We start from the raw sequence: 24,870 nt of genomic DNA, 5'->3' as shown, positions 1-24,870 counted from the left end.
CGAACTCCAACTGGATAGGTGGGTAGCGGCCACCCGCATTGTCCCTACAAGACCTGGGAGGCCGAGGAACAGGGAGCGAGGAGCGTACCCTGGGCAGAGGCAGGCCTGGGGTTCGAACGCTGGCTCTTGTGGGTGGCTAGAGACAGGAATTTACCAAGAGACCCGAGCACTTTCCAGGAAAGTGGACTTAAGCCCTCCCAACCCTGCTCAGTCTGTTTTTCCATCCGTACGGCACCTGCCTCCTAGGGTGGTGTTTGGCTATTTGTTTTGCGTCGTGTCTGTAATATTTAGACTCTGTGCTTGGAAATGGGGCTTAAGGAAGAGTTGGGGAGAGAATTTCCCCATTAGCTTTGGAATAAAATCCAAACTATTCCCAATTCTTGTTTGCCTTTGTGAACTTCTCTGACCTCATCTCTTACCACTTGCCCTGCTCACACTGCTCCAGCCACCTCAGGGCCTTTGCACATGCTGTTTCCTCAGCCTGCAGCCCCAGACCTTTGCTTAAACCCCTCCTTGTCATTCAAGGCTTTCCCTGACCCCCTGATGTCAATCAGCCACTCAGTCAAGTTTCTCTTTTATTTTCTTCACAGCACTAATTCCAATCTGAAATCGGAAATTTATCTTGCATTAAGAAAATGTACAAATGTCCTCATTGTCAGTTCCCCCCTACCGGTGCCCGTGCCTCACGCCCTTAGATGCAGACATCTTGTCTGTTTACTCACTGCTGAATCCTCAGCACCTAGATGGGGCCTGACACATGGTGGGTGTTCGGTATATATTTGGGAATAAATGAGGCAAGACCAGACATTAGGCAGAAATGAGCCAAGGTGAGGAGGCTGGAGCAGCAGACACTGCGGAGATGGGGCTGGGAAGAAAGAGGGAGAAGGTGGGGGAGGGAGAGTGTAAGGGGGCACCCTGGCAGAGGCAGAGTTGGGGGACCTGGGTGAGCCGAAGATGTGGTCTGAGGTGGGAGGAGTCTGGGGATGGCTCATGCTCCTAGGAGTTGCCAGGAGGGGAGTGGACAGGGCAGGGGCTCTTGGGGGCAGCTGTTGAGCTATTGTAAGGGTGGCCTCTGATTTGTCTGGGGGCGATGGGCCTGGGTTGGGTCGTGGTTGAACATTATGGGGAGTAGGTCCCCCAACCCTCAGGGATTCCCTGAGAATGGCAGGCACAGGGCACCTCCCACCTGCCCACCCAATCCCCCTCAGAAGCCCAGGGCCCGTCCACACCCTCCAGGGCATTTGAGGGAGGGGGTGGGGGATTATAGAAATGTGAAGGCTGCCTCAGGTCTGGTTGGCCCCCAGTGCAGCAGGACAACTCAGATGGCACTGAGGGACACTCTGGGGTGAGTGCAATATCATCAAAGAGGTCGAGGGTGGAGGCGTCCAAGGCCGCGAGGCTCAGGCTGGGGCTGGCATAGGGTGCCTCGGTGGGAGCCACAGCACAGGCCACCCCCAGGAAGGGGGACGGAGGCGGTGGGGGTGGTCTTCGGGGCGGAGGTCTCTGTGGAGGTGCCTCCTGGGACAGGATAGACAGGGCCAGCTCCTGGGTGGCAGCTTCAATCTTGGCAAACTGCCTGCAGGGAGACAAGCATTACTAGCCATGAAGCATCCCCCCGCCCCTGTATGCCATCCCAGGACCAGTTTTTCCCTTTTCCTCCTCTCCATCTTTCTACTCTAGGCTACCTGGTTTCACTTTCTTGAGTCTGACGATTCAGTTTTTCTAACCCTGTTCACAGGGAAGCTCTGAACAGCTGTGGGGGTTGTGTACTGCACAAGGCGGCACCTCTGGTTCAGGACAATGCACATTTTTTACATTTAGACTTATTATGGCCACATCCCAACACATAAAAGTAAAAAACATCTGAAGGAAAGGGTGCCTTAAAAAGTGTCTTCCACACAAGGCATGCTGTGGGCTGGGGGGCATGTGTAACAGTGACGCCCTGTGGATTCTGCTCCCTACAGAGCTCTTGAATCTGCCCACCTCCGCATCTCCACCAATCCTTGGTGAACTTGGTGAACTTTCCCATCTGGATGACCACAATAGCCACTTCACTGGCCTCCCCTTAGCGTTCCTTCCTGTCAAGAACTGTGTGGACGGAACTCACAAACTGTGATGGGCTCAGTTATGTCTCCCTGAAATTCATATGCTGGAGGTTGAACCCTCAGTACTTTAGAACATGAGAAATCACAATGCCAGTTTATGGGAAGGAGACCCCATGAGCACCTCTGGCGGCACGAAGGGCCCTGTTCCTGGATCCGAGTGTTGTTTACACTAGTGGGTTCCCTTTGGGGAAATTCGTCAAGCTCTATGCTGGTACTGTGTGCATTTCTTGTAGTTGCTAAACTTCCAGAAGAGGTTTTATTTAAACAGGTAGCTGACCTTGTATGCTTCTGTTGACGTGAAATGTCCAGAACAGACTAGTCACTGGAGACAGGAAGTGGACTGGTGGCTGTCGGTCCTGGGGGAGGGGGAATGGGAACGACTAACAATGGGTATGGGATCTCCTTGCGGGGGATGAAAATGTTCTGGAACCCAATAGAGGTAATTGCTTGCAAAACATTATGAATATACAAAACACTAATGAACTGTACACTCTAAGACATTCAAAATGGTGAATTTTATGTTACGTCTATTTTACCCCAAGGAAAAAGTGTGAGCTGCCACTCCAGAACTCTCTTTGATGCCAGGGAGAAGCTTTTCTCTGAGTCCCCAGGGAAAATGTTCAGAAATGGGAGGTCAGGTTAAATGGCACAGGATGGGGGTGGGAAGAGAGAGAGGAGGAGTTGACTTGAACAGACTTGGTATAAGTGACATTTAGGGCTGAAGAGTCATGACATTTGTGATTTGCTTGAGCTATTTTAAGAATATAGAGGAAGGGAATAGGCTAGGATGTTATGGGCAGTGAAGTCTGATTGATGGTACGTGAGTGATCTTTAGATCAGCAGTTCTCAAACTTGAGTGCACAATGGAGGGCTTTGGCAACACAGGCCCTTGGGCCCCCGAGGTTTGGGTTCTGCAGGCCTGGGGTCGCGTCCACGGATCTGTGTCTCTGGCACACGCCCACGCCGTGCTGAGGGACTGATGCTGCAGGTCTGGGGACCACTTTTTGAGAACTGCTGTGTTAGACCGCTGTCTTGACTTTTCTGTTGGAAGTTGGAAGTTGGAAGGTTGGAAGTTCTTCACAATAAAAAGTCAAAAATCCACATGCATGGGTGGGAGGGGGCCCTTGAGGGAGCAGGACCTGAGGGGATCTGGAGGGAGGAGGAGGACGTGGGTGGGAAGGTGCCGAGGATAGTTTGCCTCTGACCTGGATTTTCTCGGGTTGAGGCTGGGTGCCCAGGGGGATATGCTGTAGAGCTTCCCCGGGCTGCCCATGAGACAGCTTGTGGGTGGCCTGGGTCTCCAGGAAGCATGTGTCAGAGCCAGACATGGGGCTGGGAATGTCTGGGATGCTACAGGGGATAAGTTGGGAGCGGGGAGGCTGATGGGGAAGAGTAGATGGGGAACCTGGGAGGTGAGAGGCTGGCATCAACCCAGGGTCCGGACTGGAGGTGGGCAGGGAACCCAGATGGGGTTGGAGATGGGGAAGGTCCTGGAGTGGTTGATGAGGGGCTGAAGAGCAGTGAGAAGGCCCTGGGACCTAGCGCTGGACCCTCTTTGAAGAGACACATGTTTTCCTCTTCAATAATGGGTGTGTAGGGTGGTGGCCGGGACCATTCTGGGCGTAGCCAGGGCTGGGCATCCTGGAGGAAGGCAGCTTGTAGTGCGGAGGAGGCAGGAGTTAGGTGGGACCAGGCTCCTATTTACTCAGATTGGATTCCAATGCCTCTCGGAGCAAGGTCCTAGGCTGGTGGGGAGAAAAGCCTGCTTTGAAAAAAGCAGGTCCTTGGGCAAGTCACTTTACCTCTCTGTGCCTCAGTTTCCTCATCTGAAAAATGAGGATTATAATAGCATCTACCTCCTAGGGTTATTATGGGGGATTAATGTTCATTGTGAGTGAGTGTGATAAGTTTATACTAAAGTGCTTAGAACAAGCACCACCATTATCACCATCATCACCATCACCATCATCACCATCATTACCATCACTGCCATCATCACCATCACCATCACCATCACCACCACCATCACCATTACCAGCACCATCGTCACCACCTTTACCATCATCACCAGCGTCATCACCACCATCACCATCACCATCATCCCTATCACCAACATCACCTCCATCATCACCATCACTATTATCACCATCACCATCATCACCGCCATCATCATTGCCGTCATCATCATCACCATCACCACCATCACCACCACCATCATCGTCATCACCATAATCACATCATTGTTATTGTCATGTGATGATCGTCATTGTCATGTGATCATCATCATCATCATCCCAAGTCCAGGCAGGACAGCAAAGTGGTACAGAGCACGGGCTCTGGACTCAGAGTGCCTGGGTTGAATCCATTCTTCAACTATGTAGTTTGGATAAGTTGTCGAATCTCTCTGAGCCTCCTGTCTGTAATGTAGGGACAAAGTCAACCTACTGAGCAGATCCACTGGAACACATTGTATGTCATATGTATGTCATACATATGTGTTAAGGAACATATTGTATGTTCTTGTATGTCATAACATATCTGTTAAGGAACATATTGTATGTCAAACCCTTAGTATCATAGACCTGGCCCACAGCAGGTGCTCTTAAGCAGGTTACTGTCACAGTGGGAGGGGAGAGCACAGGGCAAGGTGGGATGGGGCTGGGTGGAGTGTGAGAGGGACAAGCGTGAGCACAGACCTGAAGGAGTTCAGGTCCCCTTCTACGTTCCCAGAGGGAGGGAAGGATATTGCCCCACAAAGGGTACAGATGTGCAAAGGCCCAGAGGCTGAATGGTATAGTGCTAAATGGGGATCTCCTTCTTTCTGTTTCCCTCCCCCTTGGACTCTGCTCCAGCCACACTTGCTCTCAGACATTCCAGGGATGTTCCTGCCTCAGGGCCTTTGCACGGGGCTGTCTCTTGCTTGGAATGCTCTTCCCTCAGGCATCCACAATCTTGTTCCCTGGCTTCACTCAGGTCTTGGCTCAGTTGTCACCTTCTTCACAGAGCCTTACCCACTTTACCTAAAAGGTCAGTCCTCCCCCAGCATGCCATCCATAGCCCTTACCACTTCATAGCATGCCATATAATTTTTAAAAATGGAGGTAAAATTCACAGAACTTAAAACGGGCCACTTTAAAGTGTGCAATTCAGTGGCATTTTGTACCTTTACAATGTGCAACTACCACCTCTAATTTGTTCCAGAACCTTTTGTCACCCTAGAAAGCAGCCCCAAGGCCCTCCCCCAGCACCACTCCCTGACTCTCCGGCCCTGCCTGTTCTGGACGTTTCACATGAATGGCATCAGGCGATACATGGCCTTCCGTGTTGGGCTTCTTTCACTCGGCATCATGTTCTTGAGGTCCATCCATGTATCACTTACTTTATCCACTGTCCCTGACCAGCTGCCTTCCTGCTGGAGCCCAGGCTCTATGAAGGCAGGGGCTTCTGTCTGCCTTGCACGATGGATCTTGCGGGCCCGGGATACAGTTAGTGCTCAATAGATGCATCTTGAGTGTTGATTGTCTCCCGAGGTCCCCTTCTCTCTGTTCTATATGGGCCCCATCTCCCCCACTCTGAGAGGTCTGCCCCCCCCAGCCCACCTCCCCTCTTCCACCCCCCCTCACCTGCAGATCTGGTTGTGCAGAAACCTCCTGTGGTTGGGCCTCCTTTTGGGGGGCCGGGTCCGCCGGGGGTGCAGGGTGCGCAGCATGTGGGTAGTGGCCCCGCTCACGAAGGCACACAGTTCCCGGGGGCTGGGTTCAGAGACTGCAGGGACTGCAGGCACCCCGGGGTGCATGGCCAGGCGACAGCGTAGCTTCTCCACAATATTCTGGCTGCTCAGAAAGGAGCTCCTAACTCAGAGGAGAGAGGAGCAGCCAGGGCTGGGAGCGCAGGGCTGGGGAGCGAAGCAGACAGGGGAGGAGAGGGGCCCTTTGGGAGGGGCAGGCCAACTCTGGAGGGGAGGCAGGGCTCTGGTTGGAGGAGGCTCAGGCCGAGGGAATTAGGACTTAGGACCGGTCCTCCTTCCTAAGCCCCATCCCTACCTCCTGGAGGCTGGATGCTGAGCTTCGAGGAACTCGCGGGTGGGTGGGGGCTGATACAGGAAGGGAAGGGGGGGGGCTTTATGCGTGCCCCTCCCCAGAGACCCAATTAGCACATAGTTGGACCTGGGATATGGGACAGGGCAGCATGGTGGGGGGCAGAGAAAAGCGCCTGGAGATAGCCAATTACAGGCACAAAGGCCTCATTAGGAAGCGAGGCCATGGGCTGAGTCAACCGCATCGATTAGTGTTGAGGACCCTTAATGGGAATTGAGGGGAGGGGGCGGCAGGAGGCTTGGGTGCAGGCTGGGAGGGAGGGGGCATGGCTCCCTGGGAGGGTGTTGGGAGCCTCCAGCTGCGCCAGACCACGGACATCTGCCCACCCACCTGCAGCTGTACAACCCCCCACCCCACCCCGTGCCTTCCCGGGCTCTGGCCAGGCATCCTGGAGAAACTGGCTCCGAGAAGGGGCTTGCCTGTGCCCCAGGCCTCCAGCCAGCAGGAAGGGTTGGCTTCTGTGTGGGGTTGAGCCCCAAACCCTGCATTTTGGCTGGAGCAGGAGCGAGCAAGGAAGGGGGCGGGGCACATATGCTGGCTGAACTAGTTGCTTAGGTGGGTGACAGGAGGGATTGTTCCTGGCACAGCCTGGCTGCTGCCATTGGAGGGGAAGAGAAAACATGGGTGTGGTTTCCCTGAAGGCATTTTACTGAGGGACTAGTGGGCCCTTGGTATTTGGGGGAAGCAGAGAATAGGCTGGGACATGGTGGGCGGAGAGGCTGGCTCTGGGGCGTCAGGAGTGGGGTCCTCTTGTTTTCTGGGAGGGCGTTGGCCAGAGTGGGGGACCCTGGTCTGGGCTGTGGCGGGAGAGCATCTCCATGTTTGCTCTGGGGGGTTGTGTTGCAGGTTTGTGCTGGGGGAAGTGGGTGGGAGAGTCCTTGGGGTATGATTTACTACAAACCTGGTGCCTTAAAACCACCTACATTTATTCTCCTGCAGTTCTGGGGGTCACAGGTCCAAGATGGGTCTTCTGAGCTGAAGTGCCCCGTTCCTTCTGGAGGCTCCAGGCGAGAAGCCGTCCCCTGCATATTTTCCCGCCTCCAGAGCAGCCCATACGTCTCCAAGCTCACGCTGCAAGTAAGTGGCCTAGCTGGGATTTGAACTCGAGGCACCAGAGGCCCTGACAGGACACCCTTGTGGGCAGGGTCATTTGGAGGGAGACGGTAACAGAGGCCGGCCCCAGCTGAGGATGGGACAGCAGCAGGCACCGAGCGTCCGCCTTGGGTGCCTCTGAGGGTCTCCAGCCCCCTCCTTGGGTGTCTCCTGTCCTCTCCTCCTCACTGTCTCTGACTGCAGCACCCAGCTTGGCTGTGCTTCTCAGCTTCTCTGACTGTCTCTGTCTCTACAGGGTCTCTCAGAGTCTGCGTCCCTGTCCCTTGGCCTGGGCAAGTCGCGCGTGTGTGTGTGTGTTCACATGTGTGTGCGCATCCTGGGCGTGCATGTGATGTTGTGGGACAGCCTGGAAGTTTTCCTGTCCTGTGACTTTCAGGCCCAGAGGCGACCGCACAGGGTCCCTTGGCTAAGGGGCCGTGGGGGAGAAGACCCTCTGGAGGGCCGGGCTCAGGCTCAAGGACAGCCGATGCATGGCTGGGCGTGACCTTTCCTATCCTGGCTTCACGCCACCAGGAACCAAGGACAGCATCTGCTGGCCGGCTCTGTCCCTCAGCGGGTGGGGTCGGACCGCAGCTAGGGCCGCCCGCCCTTCCGGCTGTTGCCTAGGGATGCTCCACCAGAGGGCGCCCACACCCAGGGCAGTGCAGCGATGCCGGGCGGGAGCGGCCCACCTTCGGGCCCCTCTCCTCCTGCGACGTCCTGGGTAAGCCGGGGAGGAGGTCGTTTAGTTGTTTAATCAACATGGATTGAAAACCTGCAGTGAGCAGAACAAGCACAGTCTGTCCCTGGAGGAGTCTGGGAGTGATGGAGCTTGGATGGGGAAGGGGTGGAGAGGGAGGGAGGGAGGGAGGGAGAAGGTCTGAGAAGGTGACAACTGTCCTGCAGCCTGAGTGGAAGAGAGGGCAGCCAGGAGCTTCACAGGCAAAGGGAGCAAGAGGAAGAGGTGAAGTCAGAGAAGTGGACAGAAGCCCCAGGGTTCTGTAGGCCAGGTGGGAGGAGTTGGCTTATGAAGGCAAGAATGAGGAGGAGCTATGCAGGGTTTGAAGCTGACTTCTGCCTAGACCTCAGGGCCCTGCCCCAAACCTCCTTTCCCAGCCTCGCTGCACCTGGAATGCGGTGACCCCACTCCTGAATCCCCCTCTAATATTTGGAGGCGGGGGGTACTGAGGTGTCAGGATCAGGCCAGGAGCCCAGACAAAACTTGTCTCCCAGGGGCGCCTGGGTGGCTCAGTGGATTAAGACTCTGCCTTCGGCTCAGGTCATGGTCTCGGGCTCCTGGGATCAGTCCCACATCTGGCTCTCTGCTCAACGGGGAGCCTGCTTCCTCCTCTCTCTCTGCCTGCCTCTGCCTCCTTGTGACCTGTCTGTCAAATAAATAAATAAAATCTTAAAAAAAAAACAAAAAACAAAAAACCTTGTCTCTCCCTGCCTCCATGCTGCTTATTGGCAAGCTCTCTACCTAGTCCCAGAGGGACTTTGTTTGCCTTAAAATTTATTGTGAAAATTTATAGGTGGCAGTTTCCTGATGTTCCCAACCAAGAACTCAGTGGCCAACCAACCCTGTCATATTTGTTTCACACCATGGTGTGGCTAAGTGGTGTCTCCCTAGACTCATCCAATGACGTCCTAACCCACATACATCAAAATGTATCTATTCAGAAATAAGGTCTTTATTATTTTTAAAAATATTTTATTTGGGGGTGCCTGGGTGGCTCAGTGGGTTAAAGCCTCTGCCTTCGGATCAGGTCATGATCTCAGGGTCCTGGGATCGAGCCCTGCATCGAGCTCTCTGCTCAGTGGGGAGCCTGCTTCCCCCTCTCTCTCTGCCTGCCTCTCTGCCTACTTATGATCTGTGTGTCAAATAAATAAATAAAATCTTTAAAAAAATAAATATTTTATTTATTTGATAGAGATCACATGTAGGCAGAGAAGCAGGCAGAGAGCGAGAGGGGGAAGCAGGCTCTCCGATGAGCAGAGAGTCCTTCCTGTGGCTCAGTCAGGTGGACACATAAATGCAGGGCTCGATCCCAGGACCCTGAGATCATGACCTGACCTGAAGGCAGAGGCTTAACCCACTGAGCCACCCAGGTGCCCCTAGAAATAAGATCTTTAAAGGGGTAGTTAAGCTAAACTCAATCATATGTCTATGTCCAATCCAATATGCCTGGTGTCCTCATAAGAGGAGGAAATTTTGAAAATGGACAGATACAGGGAAGACCATGTGAAGACACAGGGAGAAGACAAGCTGTGGAGGCAGGCCTCAGAAGAAACCAATCCTCCAACACCTTGCTCTTGGATTTCTAGTCTCAAATATAAGAAAATAAATTTCTGTTGGTTGAGCCACCCAGCCTGTGGGACCTCGTTAGGGCAGCCCCAGCAAACGAACACAAGAAGTATATTAGTTATCTATGTTGTGTCCCAAAGAACCACAATTACCATGGCTTGAAATCATGTACTCTGATTTTCTCACAGTTCCCATGGGTCAGGGAGTCCAGGCGTCACAGCTTATCAGGTCCTCTGGTCAGGCATGAGGCTGTGTTCAAGGTGTAGGCTGGGGCTGCAGTCCCGTCCAAGGTTGGGATCCTCTTCCGGGCTCACGTGGAAGAACTCATTTCCTTTCATCTGTAGAACCCATGGAAGCAGGTGGCTTCAAGGGCAGAATCAACTGACATTTCACATCTCTCACCTCTAGCCCCAGTTTCAAAGACCTCGCCTGATAATATCAGGCCCACCCAGGGCAACCTTTCTATATTAGCGCTCTTCAGGGAAACAGAACCAATAGGATCTATATTGGTGTCTATTCTATCTCTATATCAAGAGACAGAGAGAGATGTTATGTATCTTACACTTATTTTAAAGAGATCTACTATATGATGTTGGCTCATGCAATTATGGGTGAGGTCCCATGATCTGCTATCTGCATGTTGGAGGCCAGGAAAGCCAGTGTGTATTTCCAAGGCCCAAGAACCAGAGAGCCGATGGTGTGGATTCCGGGTTGGGTCTGAAGGCCTGAGAACAGGAGCACTGAGGGCAGGCAAAGATCAGCTTTCCTGCTCAGTCAGGTAGAGAGAGAATCGAGCCTTCCTGCACCTTTTTGTTCTAGCCAGCCCAGGGATTGGGTGATGGCCACCCCCGGTGGGGAGGGCCATTGGCTTTACTCATTCTACTGATGCAAATGCTTCTCTCTTCCAGAAACACCTTCACAGAAACACACAGAAATCGAGTTTAACGAGATACCTGGGCTTCCTGTGGCTCAGTCAGGTGGACACATAAAATTAACTGTTATATTTCCTTTTGATTAACATCAAATGACAGGGAGCCTTGACTGCACCTTCCCAGATCCCTTCACCTTCACCATATCACATAACCTATCATGGGAGTGATGTCTGTCATGTCCACTGGCCACCTGAAGAAAGGGCACTTGGTGTACAAGGGCATGGGTCACTGGGGATTGGCATGGAAAGTGGTGGTCACTCCTGGGGAGGCCATTTGGTGCATATCTGTCCCTGTCCACGTTTTTTTACTGAAAACAGAGGGATGTGTTTTCCCTGTACAGAAGGGACTGTGTGATCCAGGGTGACTGCCAGGGAGTCTTCTCTGGCCCCCACGCTGGGATGTGACCATGCACATGGGGACCTGCTAGATGGGCCTTGGATGGGGGTGGACTCCGGGGCTGGAGACACTCCTGGTTACATCACTTCCGGGTTACAGGAATCACTTCCTGGTTCAGGATGTCACATCACTTCCTGGTTCTGTGCCTGGCCAAGAGACTTCAGAGGACCTCTACTTACCCCCCAGTCAAGTGGGGATCACACTCCTTCCCTAAGACAGGCCCATTCGAGCAGGGCTGGCTGGGCACCCATGGGAGCCCCAAGAGATGTCAGAAAGGAGCATCTTCAGTCTGTGGGAGGCATAGGCCACCCCCTGGGCTCCTGCCCACCACCCACCTTGCTTAATGTGCATCTCTGCTCTCTTTCCTGCACTCAGATGAAAAAAGTTATTTTATTTTTAGCCTCTGGCCCTGGGAGTCCTTCTTTGGTCCCTATGCCTCCTGCTATGTGTGTAGGGGGAGCAGGTGCTCCAGGGACATCTGTCACCCCAGCCCCTAATCCTTTCCTCTCTAGGGAGCACAGGTGGTCATCACAAAGATGGAGTGATGGGCAGAGTGGCCCAAACCAGAATCTAATTCCACACAGCCCGACATCACAAGCCCCCTCCTTCCAGAGGGAAGGGATTTGGATTGGAGGGCTTGAGCATGTGGGGGCACCACCCTGTGATCAAAGAGGGTAGGCCCAGGCTCTCATCCTGCCTGGGCCACCTTGGAGCTGGACTGTTTCAGAAACCCAGGACACATTTCCCAGGACCCACAGAGTGGCTGTCAGGGAAGGGAGGGGAGAGTGTGAGGAAGAGGGAAAGGTTCAGGCTCCCCAGTTCCTCTCAGGGTCTCTCTTCTCCTTTGACCACCTGTGAGGGTGGGGCTGCCTTTCTCTGGAATCGGGGGTGGGTGGAGTGCAGATCCTTGCCAACCCTTTCTTGGCTGGCAGCTTTGGGATGCTGGTGGACAGAGAGGGACACAGGGGCCTTTGGGGCAAGAGTAACAGCCGAGGTCCCTGGGAAGGGTCAGGTAGGTCTCAGGTACCTTCAAAGCCTGCAGTCCCCATGCCCAGCTCTGTTCTCCAGGATGAATGGTTCATCTGGCTGGTAAGGCAGGGGGCAGGGGCTCAGAGGGCCTGGGGCTGGATTAGATGCCTGATCTAGTCAAGGGGGTTAGTTTCCCCCAAAAGCACCGGGGGCAGGGTGTGGCTGGCCAGAAACAAGAACGCCAGGGGTCTACAGTGGTGTTTGCTAAGTTCCCCGTTTAAACTCCTAGAGGTCTTCACTCATCCATACCCACCTCTCCTGCTTTATTTTTCTTAGCATGTAGAATGCGACATACATTATCACTTGTTTAGATTTTATATAAACTCACCAGGACAAGACTTTTGTGGCCCTCACACCCTATTGCTTTGTCCCCAGCTCTAAAGACAAGACCCAGGAGGGGCCTGGATCAGGACAGAGGGTCTGGACACCACAAGGCCTAACCTGGGCCCCTCTGATGATTTCCTGTGATCTTATCTGTGTCTCAGATGCCTGGACTCCCAGTTTGCTTGTCCGTATGAGGTCCCATGAGGCCCCTCACAGAGGGTTCTACATGTTGTCTAGCTACTACTGTTTGAAAAAAGAAGTTAAATCTGCACAGCCAGTTGCTTGAGGCCATTGGGTTCAAAACCTTTGCTTACTTTCTGGCTCCAGAGTAGGGGATGGCAGAGGAGGGCAGGTGCTGGGACTCTGCCCTCTGACCTCTCTTATTGTACCTGCTGACTGGCAGGTAGAGGGAGGCTGGCTGGGGCTCTGTTGGCATGGAGAACTCCTTTCACTATTGCGGACCCCAATGGCCTGAGATGAAGCAGGTGGGCTTGGGTTCTCCCCACAGCCAGCTGGGCCATACATTCCACATCCACACCTTGACCCCGTGTGGAGTCCTCCATCTGGAAGCAACCTTAGGGAGTTGGGGAGCTCCAGAAGCAGGTGGTGACCAACCCCCCACCTTCACCCCCCAGCCTGGGCCTCCTAACTCTATGCTGGTGCCTGCAACTCTTGCCTTCCCCTCTGTATTCTTCTGTAGCTCAGAGCTCTGCTCCTATGTCCCTGCCAGTCCCTGGGCAGCTTCCTTTCTGGCAGAGGAGGTAAAAGCTGAAGTGCAAGGGATGTTCAGGCTAAGCTGGAGTCCTAGGATTTCCATGTACGAGTTCACTGGAGACTGCAAAAACCATCCTGTAGGGCCGGGAGAGGTCCACATCCGCTCTGGTCACAGCGGAGTTTGGGCCTGCCTGGGGGCCTTGGGAAACCGCCTGGGAGGCTCATTCAATGAAGAGTAGCACTTGCTTCCGATCAGAACCTTGCTGGTTGCTGCAGATGTTCGGGTGAATCATGGCTGAGTGCGGCTGGGTCTGTAAGGGGACCCCACCTAGCATGGCGGGTTTTCCTGCAGGAGTTGAGGAGGTGTGGGGTAGGAGTAGAGGGGCCTTTTGGTCCAACAAACAGTTGAGGCTGAGGGGGATTTTCCTGGAGCAGTGGTTCTCAACCAGGGGCCATGTGGGGGAGAGAAGGTGGAGGCCCGGCACAGGGAGGCTACTGACCCCCTACGAGACTCAGGATGGCCCTCACAACAAGGAACGGTCTGGCACAGATGTTACGAGTCCCATGGTTGAGAAGCTGAGCTGGATGACCTGCAAGAGCCGGTATGGCTCAAAAGGCTGAGGCCGTCCTGGGCTGTCATTGTCATGGAAAGGAGGGATGGGGATCCGGGACAGCTCAGTGGTTCCCTAAGGTCCCAGGCCACGAAGGAGAGAAAGCATAGCTGGTTCATGCGCAACCACACACACGAGCACGCAGCAGACGCCCAGGAACCGCGAGCGCTGGGACCTCTTCGGGGCAGGAAGCTTCGTGGGCCTCAGTTTCCCCAACAGGGCAATTAGAGATCAGGGCTTGGGGGCCGGGCCAGGAAGCATCACAGCCCTGGCCGGCGAGGCCGTTCGCAAACCAAGGTACCGCAGAGGGATTCTAGACAGAGAGGGAGAATCAATAGTCAAAAAAGGGAACAGGTTACCCCACGTCCAGGCCCGGCCTCCCTGGGCCTTGTGCGGACTTCCAAAACGACCTGGCAGTTGGGGGCCGGGCAAGAACTACAACTCCCACAATGCCGCGCGCCGCTTACGCCACGGAAGGAGCGACTGCCGCCGGCCAACGGGAGGGGCGAGGCGGGGCCTCGGCGCACGTGGCGTCGTGACGCGCCAACGGCGACGTAGGGGTTTGTGTGCGCGAGAGGCCGCCGATAAAGGTTGGGTGCCTCGCGCCGGGGGCTGTTGGGAGGGAGCGCGCCCCCGCCCCCCTCTCAGGCCCCGACTCCCGTCCCGCCGCTGCCGGGGCCCCGTCTTCCCGTCGGCCCCCGCGGGAAGGCCCTAGGTCTCCCCCGCTCATTCCCCCGGTCGGGGCCGCAGGTGAGAGACCGGAGGGGTGGGGGTGGGGGGAGGGACCGGAGGGCGGAGACGTTGGGGAAACGGAGAGCGTGAAACCGGAAGGGACGCCTTAAAGGGAAGGGCGCTACTTCACCTCCGACTTCGTCCGCTAGGCGGGCTCCGCCCTCTTAAAGGGCAAGGGCTGCTTTTAGAGGGGCGGGTCAGGTTGTGCGGTTCCCCGCCGTCCCCGGTTTTTCTCCGCTAAGGACGGGCCCTCTTGTGGAAAGGTCGCGGACAGTGTCCCATACATCGACGGGGTAGTTTATGAGCCCTGGTGGCTTCGACGCCCCCTCTAGCTTAGCTGAGCAAAAGGAGTTAGGTGGGCAGCGGGAGCAGCCTCTTAAAGGGGAAGTCGGGCCTGATGGAAGGGTGTGGTCCGGCTTTGGGCAGGATGGGTCCGGCTCGGGCCCAGGGCGGACCGCTCTCGTTTAAGGCCTACTCAGCCTTCCGAGAGGCACGTGCAGCTTCTCGTAAAAGGACTTGCTTCCATTTTAAAGAGGACGCTCATCGTATTAAAGGGAATCTTGATAGCCCGTCTAAAGGGGAAGCCCGGCCTTTTTCATTCAGGACACATCTTCGCTGGGCTCGCTCTGCCAGACGTTGTTTTAGGCGCTGGAGTGCGACAGTGACTAAGATGCCACTCGATTTAGCGGGCAGAGGGCTAGGGATGCTGCCGAGCGCCCCACAGCCCTCGGGACAGGTCCCTGGCACTGGCCAGCCCCACATCTCAACAGGGCTGAGGGTTGGAAACCCTGATGAGAAGCAGGTTGGGAGGTGATAAGTGCTGTAGAGAACGGGGAGTGTTGGAAGGGGTTGCAAGTCTACGTCTGGGGCAGGGAATGCCTCCACGCGGTGACATGTCAGCAAGCACCCTGGCAGGAAGGGGGTGGTCCCTGGTGGGGGTCCTGGGTGGTGTGAGAGGCTAGCGGGAGGTCAGGGAGGGAGGTGGCCGAGGGCATGGGAAGTCTGCAGGCTCCTGCAAGACATCTGTCTTCTCTGAAGTGGGAGCTGTAGAGGCCTTTGGCAAGTTCCCCACAGCCTCTGTGTTGGGCGCACACTGGGGTAGGGCTGGAAGCATGGAGATCTGTTTTAGGAGGCTGTTGCCGCTGCCCAGGAGGAAGGCCCTGGACAAAGGTGGCAATGGGGGACTCAGAGAAGTGGCCACATTCCAGATATGTTCGTGCTGGGACAGGAGAGCCCACCGATGGGTTGGGCATAGGTGGTGAGAGAAAGAGGCGATGCCTGGGGAAGGGCTGAGTGGTATTCAGGGAGGGAGATGGTGGGTGAAGAACGAAGCAAGCAGGAGTAAACCCCTGCCCCCCCAAGTTAGATTTGGGGCATGTTAAGTTTGAGTTGTCTGTGGGGCGTCCGTATGGCACACTGTAGCAGAGGGATTAGAGTTCAGAGGAGACCGGGTCAAATAGAGATACAGACTGAGATCTGAGAATGAGTGGGGGCTCCTTGGGAGACAGTGTGGATGAGGAAGAGGACAAGGATGTGCAGAGTCCGGGACTGAGTTCACAAGTCAGGGAGGTGAAAAGGCACCAGTGCCCCAAGGTGAGGAGAGTAGGTAAGGAGCAGAGACCATGCAGTTCAGCACCAAGGAATCCAGGAGTAGAGTCAGGGGAGGAGCATCTGAGTGATGGGGTTTGAGAGGGAAAAACCGCATGCTTTTTGTTTTCATTTGAGAGAAAGAAACAACGCAGAGGGAGAGTGAAGGGGAGAAGCTGACTCCCTGCTAAGCCGAGAGCCCAGTGCGGGGTTTGATCCCAAGACCCTGAGATCAGGACCACAGCTGAAGGCAGACGCCTGTCTGAGCCACCTGGGCGCACTTTGACAGCACTTGGAGTTGCTTTGTTGCAAAAGGGGTGGGGAGAAATAAGGCCATAGCTGGAGGGCGTGGTAAGGTGAAGGGTTTGTTGTTTAAAGAGGAGAGATGCAGCTCGTGGATACACTGAAACAGTCTAGGAGATAAGGAAAAGTTGTAGGTGGGAAGTCAAGAGTCCACGGGCCAGCAGCAGGCAGGGGATGGGATAGTTCCGGAATTCTCAGCTCAGTGCTAGTGGTGTTTGGTGCTGTGGAGGCCTGTTCTGTGCACTGGAAGGTGTCCAGCAGCATCCCTGGTTTCCCCTCACCAGATGCTGGGAGCACCAGCCCCTCCAGGTGACAGCTCGAGTCTCCAGGCATCGTCCCCTGGGATGGGAGAGTCATCATTTGTTCTCGTTGAGAATCACTGCTTTTGCAGTTGGAACATGGGAACGTTCTCTTCTGCTTGCTTTTATGTTCTCAGTGGCAAGGTCACCTGCTAAGAGGAGGGGGCGGAAGGAGAGAGGTTTGAGGGGAGCAGAGGCATGTTCAGTACCACCTGTTGGGTGGGAGTGTGTGTGGTGAATGGACAGAGGAGGGCAGTGTGAGCGGTGCTGGGAACTTTGAGATGCTCGAGTGAGAGTGCAAAGGAAGACTGAAGCCAAGGCCGCCCGCCGGCTTGGTTGGGTAGAGTGCTCGACTCTTGATCATGGAGCTGTGAGTTTAAGCCGCACATTGGGCATGGGGATTACCTTAAAAATAAAATTTTGGGGCACCTGGGTGGCACAGCCGGTTGAGCAGCCGATTCCTGGTTTCGGCTAAGGTAATGATCTCAGCGTCATGAGATCAAGGCCCACATCAGGCTCCATGCTCAGCGGGGAATCTGCTTGAGATTCTCTCTCTCTCCCTCTACCCCTCCTGCTTGTGCAGGCTGTCTCTCTCTCTCTCTCAAATAAATATATCTTGAAGAAAAATAAAATCTTAAAGAATTTTTTAAAAAGGGAGACTGCAGCCAGACAGGAAGTGAAGATGTGGATGGGGTGCTGGGCGCAGAGGCATTATGGGTCTAGGGGAGGTTAGGGATCTTTGATTAATACCCAAAAGGGAGAAGGTGAGCAGGATGGGGCGTGGTGGAGGGTAGAATGCTCGCAGGGCTTTAGTTACAGTGGCATTCGGAACTGGTGGGAACTGGTATTGAGGCGGGGTGGAAGATGAGGTTTTAGAGGGAGAAGGGTCAAGTGTCAGATGCCAGTGTGCTAGAGAGACCCCACGCTTCTTCAAGGACAGTGTCTATCTGTAGAGGGAAGGAGCTTAGTCCTAGGGAAAGTGCGGGGCCTCCTAAAGACCACGCACAGCTTTCTCAGACTTGTCTGGCTTGGAGGGGATGGCCAGCACCCTATGGCTGGTGAGCACTCCTCCCAATTTTCCAGAACTTTCTGTTTCAGCACCTAAAGCCTTGCACTGGGGCAGACCTGGACCACCAGGGGCCCTCATTTTAAGGGAGTCTCCCTATCCCTGGCTGGGGGGCTGGGGTGGTCCTCTCTGCCTCTTCGGGGGCAAAGGTGTAGGTTGAGAAGATGGGGTGTTTGGGTGGAGGTGGGGTGAGCTCCCGCCTTCCCTTGACCCAGAATCCCCCGCCAGGTGTGATGGTCGGCTCCCACGCAGACATGGCACCCGCCTCTACCACTGAGGGGCCCGGGGAGAAGCCCGGCCCCACAGCCCCCACCCCGGCGGCCCAGTATGAGTGTGGGGAGTGTGGCAAGTCGTTCCGGTGGTCATCTCGGCTCCTCCACCACCAGCGTACGCACACGGGCGAGCGGCCCTACAAGTGCCCCGACTGCCCCAAGGCCTTCAAGGGCTCGTCCGCCCTGCTCTACCACCAGCGGGGCCACACGGGCGAGCGGCCCTACCAGTGCTCCGACTGCCCCAAGGCCTTCAAGCGCTCCTCGCTACTGCAGATACACCGCAGTGTGCACACCGGCCTGCGGGCCTTCACATGCGGCCAGTGCGGCCTGGCCTTCAAGTGGTCTTCCCACTATCAGTACCACCTGCGGCAGCACACAGGCGAGCGGCCCTACCCGTGTCCCGACTGCCCCAAGGCCTTCAAGAACTCGTCCAGCCTGCGGCGCCACCGGCACGTGCACACGGGTGAGCGGCCCTACACCTGCGGCGTGTGCGGCAAGAGCTTTACCCAGAGCACCAACCTGCGGCAGCACCAGCGCGTGCACACGGGCGAGCGGCCCTTCCGCTGCCCGCTCTGCCCCAAGACCTTCACGCACTCGTCTAACCTGCTGCTGCACCAGCGCACGCACGGCTCCGCGGCTGCCGCCGCCCCCGCCCCCTCTGCCGCCGCTGCTCCTGCCCCGCCACAGCACGAGCCTGGCGCCAAGGTATTGGTGTCGGACGCCTACCTGCACGCGCCCGCGCCGCCGCCGCCGCCCGCGCCTCCGCCGGTGGTGCCGGAGCTCTTTCTGGCTGCTGCGGAGACCACGGTGGAGCTGGTGTACCGCTGCGAGGGCTGCGAGCTGGGCTTCGGCAGCGAGGAGCTGCTCATGGAGCACCAGCCCTGTCCCGGGCCCGAAGCCGCCACCCCGCCACAGGACGGGCAGGGCACCACAGCGCCCAAGGCAGACCCCGCCCCGCTGCCCTCCCAGTCCCCGCCGGCCCCCGCGCCGCAGCCCCCTCCTGCCTCCGCAGCCCCCGGCTTCGCCTGCCTCCCATGTGGGAAGTCCTTCCGGACGGTGGCCGGCCTCTCCCGCCACCAGCACAGCCATGGCGCGGCCGGTGGCCAGGCGTTCCGCTGTGGCAGCTGCGACGGCGCCTTCCCACAGCTGGCCAGCCTCCTGGCGCACCAGCAGTGCCACGTGGAAGAGGCGGCTGCCGGGCGCCCGCCCCCCCAGGCGGAGGCCGCCGAGGTCACCTGTCCTCAGGAGCCCCTGGCCCCAGCCGTCCCCACCCCGCCCACCGCCGTCCCCGCGCCGGCGCCCGCCCCCGCGGGCACCGAGCGGCCCTACAAATGCGCAGAGTGTGGCAAGGCCTTCAAGGGCTCCTCGGGGCTGCGCTACCACCTGCGGGACCACACGGGCGAGCGGCCCTATCAGTGCGGCGAGTGCGGCAAGGCCTTCAAGCGCTCCTCGTTGCTAGCCATCCACCAGCGCGTGCACACGGGCCTGCGGGCCTTCACGTGTGGCCAGTGTGGCCTCACGTTCAAGTGGTCCTCGCACTACCAGTACCACCTGCGGCTGCACTCAGGTGAGCGGCCCTACGCCTGCGGGGAGTGTGGCAAGGCCTTCCGGAACACATCGTGCCTGCGGCGCCACCGGCACGTGCACACGGGAGAGCGGCCCCACGCCTGCGGCGTGTGCGGCAAGAGCTTCGCGCAGACCTCCAACCTGCGGCAGCACCAGCGCGTGCACACGGGCGAGCGGCCCTTCCGCTGCCCGCTCTGCCCCAAGACCTTCACGCACTCGTCCAACCTGCTGCTGCACCAGCGCACGCACTCTGCCGAGCGCCCCTTTGCCTGCCCTGTGTGCGGCCGCAGCTTTGTCATGGCGGCCTACCTGCAGCGGCACCTGAGGACGCACGCCCCCGCGCCCACGGCGGCCGCCGGCCCCGCAGCCCCCGCCTCCAGCTCCCAGCCCCCCGCCCCGCTGGCTGCCGCCCCAGCAGCGTCTGCCACCCAAGACGTCCACGTTCTCCCACACCTCCAGGCCACGCTCTCCCTCGAGGTGGCAGGGGGCCAGGCTCCGGCCCCGCCCCCAGGCCAGGCAGCCCCCAACTCCCAGACTTTTCTCCTGGTGCAGACCGCCCAGGGCCTGCAACTCATCCCCAGCAGCGTCCAGCCCCCCACGCCACCGCCCCCACCGGCTCCCCCCAAGCTCATCCTGCTGCCCTCGTCCAGTCCTGGTGCCGGGAGCAGCCGCGGTAGGCAGGGCCCACGGGCAGCAGGAAAATCCGGTCAGGCGCCTGGAGTAGTATGGCTGCCAGGTCCTGGGGGACTGGGGGTTCAGGGCGGGGGCAACGCAGGGGCCAGCGGGGGAGGGCAGAGCCTCATCGTTCTACAGAATGTAGGGGGTGGGGAGGCAGGGGCCCAGGAAGTGAGTGGGGTCCAGCTCCAGCCCCTTCGGCCAGGCCCGGAAGTTACCACGGTCCAGCTCCAGCCAGCCCAGGAGGTGACCACGGTCCAGCTCCAGCCGGCTCAGGAGGTGACCACGGTCCAGCTCCAGCCTGTGGCAGGCCAGCTCTCCAATCCCAGTGGGGGAGCAGTGACCACTGAGGCCCCCAACCTGCTGGTGGTTCAGAGTGGTACAGCGGAGGAGCTGCTGGCGGGCCCTGGCCCCGGGGAGCCCGGTGATGGTGACACCAGTACTGGCGTCGTCCAGGATGTGCTCTTCGAGACGCTGCAGACAGACGAGGGGTTGCAGAGCGTCCTGGTGCTGAGCGGGGCAGATGGCGAGCAGACCCAGCTATGTGTGCAGGAGGTAGAGACCCTCCCCACTGGGCTGGCAGAGCCTCCTGCCCCAGGCCCACCGGGACAGAAACTGCTCATCATCCGCAGCGCACCGGCCACGGAGCTGCTGGAGAACAGCCCTGGTGGGGGAGGCGCTCCCACACTGCAGCTGCTGACCCCTCCACCACTGGGCCAAGCCTCTGGTCCAGTGAGCATCTCCACGGCACCCACCTCTCAGATGGTCCAAGTGGTACCCACTGGCGCTGCCCCCGGAGGCATGCCCCCACAGGGCCTGCCTTCTATCCAGATTGTCCAGACTCTGCCCGCAGTCCAGTTGGTGCACACATTTTGAAAAGAACCACTGGGTTCTTGAGGGCCCCACACAGAGACCTGGACTCCCTGCTTGGGCTGGGCTGGGCTGGGCTGCGCAGCAGGGCAGGGAAGCTGCGGGCTGCGCTTGCTAATAAAGACCGGAATTTCCTCTCCGCGGTTTTGTTCTCTTGGGGGCGGCTGCGGTGGGGGCAATGTCACGGCGGTAGCCACTGCTTGGGAGCTTGGAGTCTTGTTCTCTATTGCTTCCTGGCTCCCAGGGGACTGACTTTGCGATTGGGAGCCAGACACTTCTAAGTGAGGTTCTGTTTTTTCTCCACGAAAAGGAGGCGCGGTGGTCATTAGAGTGGGGAAGAGTGGGGATCTAAAATCCGGGTTGTGCCACTTGTTCGCTGTCAGTCACCCGACTGGTCTCATCTGGAAAATGGGTGGGTGGGAATCCCTGTCCCGAAGTTCCCTGAGATAGAGCCCAGGTGGCTTGGGTGGAGGTTCCTGGGGTCGGATCTGAGTTTGGGAGCGCGGGACGCGGCCCCTCCCGCGAAGGCCGCAGAGCCAATGAGAACTGGGGCGCTCCTGTCGCCGGCCCCCACCCGCCTCGCAGCTTGCTTAGCAACCGCCCTCGTGCGCGTCTCCTCTGCCGGCCGCGTAAGTACCGTCCTGCCCGGCCCCGCCGCCCTCGTCCCCTCCGGCCCGGCTCCGCGACTGCTCCTCCCTCTGTTCCATCCCCGCCGGGGTCGCTGCTCCCCGCTCCCGTCCCTCCTCGGCCACCCGGCCGCCCTCCCGCCCCGGCCAGGATGCTTGGCAACCGTTGCTAAGGCAGGGTGCGGGCCCCGCCCCCTTCGAGCGCGGTCGTGACGTCATTTCCGCAGGCGACCCCTTCCCGACCCTGCTGCCCCCTCACCTAGTGGAAGGATTGAGGCGACCTGCAGAGGTTCTTGCGGTGCCTGCTCCCGCGACGCGGGTCGGGGACGCCTGTGGGGCAGGGAGCGTGGTCCAGACCCTGGCTGTTTGGGGGCGGGGGGAGTTCCGCTGACTCCCCAGGGCAGCCCCAGAGCCTGGGAGGGAGCGCGGGCTGCGGGGTGTTGGCGTCTGCAGGGCTTTTGGGGGGAATTTGCTGAGCACCGCGGCAGGCGGAGCGGGGCGGTGGTCCGGGAGACTTGAGAAAGGTCGCAGGTTGGAGGGTGAATCCCGTCCTGCCTGGAACCTCGCTCGGGGGCCTCGAGCGTCTCCCCAGTGTCCCCATCTGGACCCTGCTGCTGCTGGTCCCCATGCCTGGGGCGCTGTGGGGACGAGGGGGGCCCTTCACTGACGCTGGCCTGCTTGTTTCACCAGGTGCACGCCTGCTCCCCTCGGGGGTGCGGGAGCCTGGGGGCTGCCATGGCCCCCGGCCACTTGTCAGTGCGGGAGATGAGGGAAGATGAGAGACCCCTGGTGCTGGAGATGCTGAAGGTGAGAGCCGGCGGGGACGCCTCTTGAGCGGCTCCGGACACCTGCCTGAGCCAGCCCGCACTCCCGGAGCAGGATGCGTTCCTCCTGAGAGGCTTCCTGGCTCGGTCCCTTCCTTTCCTAGTGCCTTCTTGCTACCCATGGGGTCAAAAAGGTTTTAGGGGCACCTGACTGGTTCATTGGGGACCGCGGGGTCGTGAGTTCAAGCCCTACTTTGGATGTAGAGATTACTTAAAAGTTTTCATAGCTGGAGAGCTGTGAGATGGCATCAGCTCTGTACTCCCTTTGCAGACTTCAGCCCGCCCTACGCCCACCCACCGCCTGAACACCCCCCCCCCCCCCCCCCCCCCCCGCCAGCCCACAGGAGCCAGCCTCCCCAGCACTCTCCAAGCATAGCCCTTGGGTCTCAGCCTGGCCCTGAGTAACCCCCCCCACACCCGCCACCCCCCAGTGCCACCTCCTGCTGCCCAGAGAATGGTCCTCCTCGGAACTGGGCCAGTCCCCTGTACTGTTCTGGGCTCAGCCTCACACCTGCAGCTCCCCTGCATCGTATGTCCCCCCACAGCTCCCACCTCACTCACTCGCTCAGGACCCAGTGTGCCGGACTCTGTTTACCGGAGCCACAGCAGATGTGGGCTGTTCCCTGCCTGTTCCCTGGCTGCAGGCCCCAACACAGCGCCTTCCCTTCTCCTCCACCCCTTTGCCCCTACCTGGGCACAGCTCACCCCCTCTCCTCTCCCTGGAGGTCCCCTACCATGGGGGCCCTGGTGGGAGGGAAGGCCCAGGACCCTGGCTCTGACAGCGCCTTTCGCCTGCAGGCAGGTGTGAAGGACACGGAGAACCGAGTGACCCTCCACGCCCTGACGCGGCCACCAGCCCTGCTCCTCCTGGCAGCGGCCAGCAGTGGCCTGCGCTTCGTCCTGGCCTCCTTTGCCCTGGCCCTTCTCCTGCCCGTGTTCCTGGCTGTGGCAGCCATGAAGCTGGGCCTGCGGGCCCGATGGGGCTCGCTGCCTCCGCCAGGTGGCCTGGGGGGTCCCTGGGTGGCCGTGCGTAGCTCAGGCGATGTGTGTGGGGTTCTGGCCCTGGCCCCAGGCTCCAGCGCTGGGGACGGGGCCCGGGTCACCCGCCTCTCTGTCTCTCGCTGGCACCGCCGCCGAGGTGTGGGCCGGCGGTTGCTGGCCTTTGCCGAATCCCGGGCACGGGCCTGGGCAGGCGGCATGGGGGAGCCCCGGGCCCGGCTCGTGGTCCCTGTGGCGGTGGCAGCGTGGGGTGTGGCGGGGATGCTGGAGGGGTGTGGCTACCAGGCTGAGGGGAGCTGGGGCTGCATGGGGTACACGCTGGTGAGGGAGTTCAGCAAGGACCTGTGACTCCGGACCCGCGTGCGAGGGAGAGCACTGTGTGAGTGCTGACGGTGTGCAGGTTCTCCCTTGGTGGATGCCCAGCCTGCCCAGGGCCCAGAAGCAGGTCTGCAGAGGGCAAGACACCCCACTGCAGGCCAATATCTGCCTGTAGTGTCTGAACTTTTCATAAAGGTCAACTGTCCAGCCCCCAACCCAGATTTTGTCTGCACTAAGACCTCCTCAGTCTGGTGCCAAGGTTGCACCATTTGTGTTCCAGGCCTGAGCCCGGGAGAGAGAAATGGGGAGGAGGAGAGTGGACCCGCCATATGGGGTAGGACTTGTGGCAAGGGCACCCCAAGTAGGGACGAGGCCCTCCTGGGAGTGGGGAGGGGTTTACTGACTGCTCGGAGCGGGTCAGCAGAGCCTTTGCAAAGGAGGGTAGCCTACCCAGAAGAAGGCCCTGGCCAGGACAGGGTGGGCACCAGGCTGCCCATGCCAGGCCCCTCCCCGGAAGGTGAGCTGAGAGGGGCCGCCAGACCCATCTGGTTTTTTGCACCCGATTGTTAATAAAGCCCGAAACTGCTTTGTGCAGAGCTCTCTCTCTGATGCCTTTTCCAGTCCGCGTCTGAGCGCCCCCCCCTTCTGTCTGGCTTCTCCTTTCCCCGACTTGACATTAATTGTTGCTGGGGGTGCTGGACCGGGAGAGGGGGAGGCAGTGAGCTCACAGCAGCCCTGCTCCCTGCCAGCCCTCTGAGTCACGCTCCCCATTACCGAATTTTTTCCGACTCACAGCTGCCTGGTGCAGAGTGGGGGGTGGGGGGAGTGAGTGAGTGTGGGTTTGTGTGTGTATGTGAGTGTGCGTGTGGAGTCCCCCTCCTTCACCTTACACCCAGCACTTAGTCCGCCTGCCCCCCCATCTCCGGCTTCCCTGGGGTTCACCCAGTGCCCCCTCAGATGGGGGCCCAAAGGGTTTGCATCCAGCCCCGCGAGGGCCAGCCGGGAGGGCTTCCTCAGTCCCCTTTCCCAATCCAGGAAGTCCTTCCTGGTGTCTAGCTGTAAGCCCTCTTGCTGCCGGTCAGGATCCATGGTCCACCCGCTCCACCCTGGTCTCACCGCGTCCCCTGG

General features: G+C 58.5%; 3 protein-coding genes across 8 annotated transcripts; 2 read left to right on the top strand and 1 right to left on the bottom strand.

The window, feature by feature from the left end:
- Positions 1–668: 668 nt before the first annotated feature.
- CUNH19orf85 (chromosome unknown C19orf85 homolog) lies at positions 669–5,954 on the bottom strand. The gene is made up of 2 exons (XM_045077461.1): positions 5,729–5,954; positions 669–1,576 (listed from the first exon to the last, which is right to left on the bottom strand). Exons 1-2 carry the CDS (start codon positions 5,899–5,901, stop codon positions 1,120–1,122), a joined length of 630 nt encoding a protein of 209 aa, XP_044933396.1. The 5' UTR covers positions 5,902–5,954; the 3' UTR covers positions 669–1,119.
- An 8,275-nt stretch (positions 5,955–14,229) lies between these two features.
- Positions 14,230–24,346, top strand: NAT14 (N-acetyltransferase 14 (putative)). 6 transcript variants are annotated; one of them, XM_004777003.3, is made up of 3 exons: positions 14,230–14,355; positions 22,292–22,408; positions 23,224–24,346. In XM_004777003.3, the coding sequence occupies exons 2-3, from the start codon at positions 22,337–22,339 to the stop codon at positions 23,770–23,772; spliced, it is 621 nt and encodes a 206-aa protein (XP_004777060.1). In that variant the 5' UTR covers positions 14,230–14,355; positions 22,292–22,336; the 3' UTR covers positions 23,773–24,346. The 6 variants fall into 6 exon arrangements, with proteins under 6 accessions (XP_004777060.1, XP_004777057.1, XP_044932846.1 ...); XM_004777000.3 differs by lacking the exon at positions 14,230–14,355 and adding an exon at positions 21,218–21,604; XM_045076911.1 differs by lacking the exon at positions 14,230–14,355 and adding an exon at positions 21,613–21,780.
- ZNF628 (zinc finger protein 628) lies at positions 14,362–21,114 on the top strand. The gene has a single exon (XM_045076910.1). It carries the CDS (start codon positions 17,757–17,759, stop codon positions 20,979–20,981), a length of 3,225 nt encoding a protein of 1,074 aa, XP_044932845.1. The 5' UTR covers positions 14,362–17,756; the 3' UTR covers positions 20,982–21,114.
- Positions 24,347–24,870: the final 524 nt, after the last annotated feature.

The sequence above is a fragment of the Mustela putorius genome, unplaced genomic scaffold (genome assembly GCF_011764305.1).
Source record: "Mustela putorius furo isolate JIRA1106 unplaced genomic scaffold, ASM1176430v1.1 tig00000196_pilon_pilon_pilon, whole genome shotgun sequence".
Lineage (NCBI taxonomy): Eukaryota > Metazoa > Chordata > Mammalia > Carnivora > Mustelidae > Mustela > Mustela putorius.
This window is presented reverse-complemented; position numbering and strand designations above follow the sequence as displayed.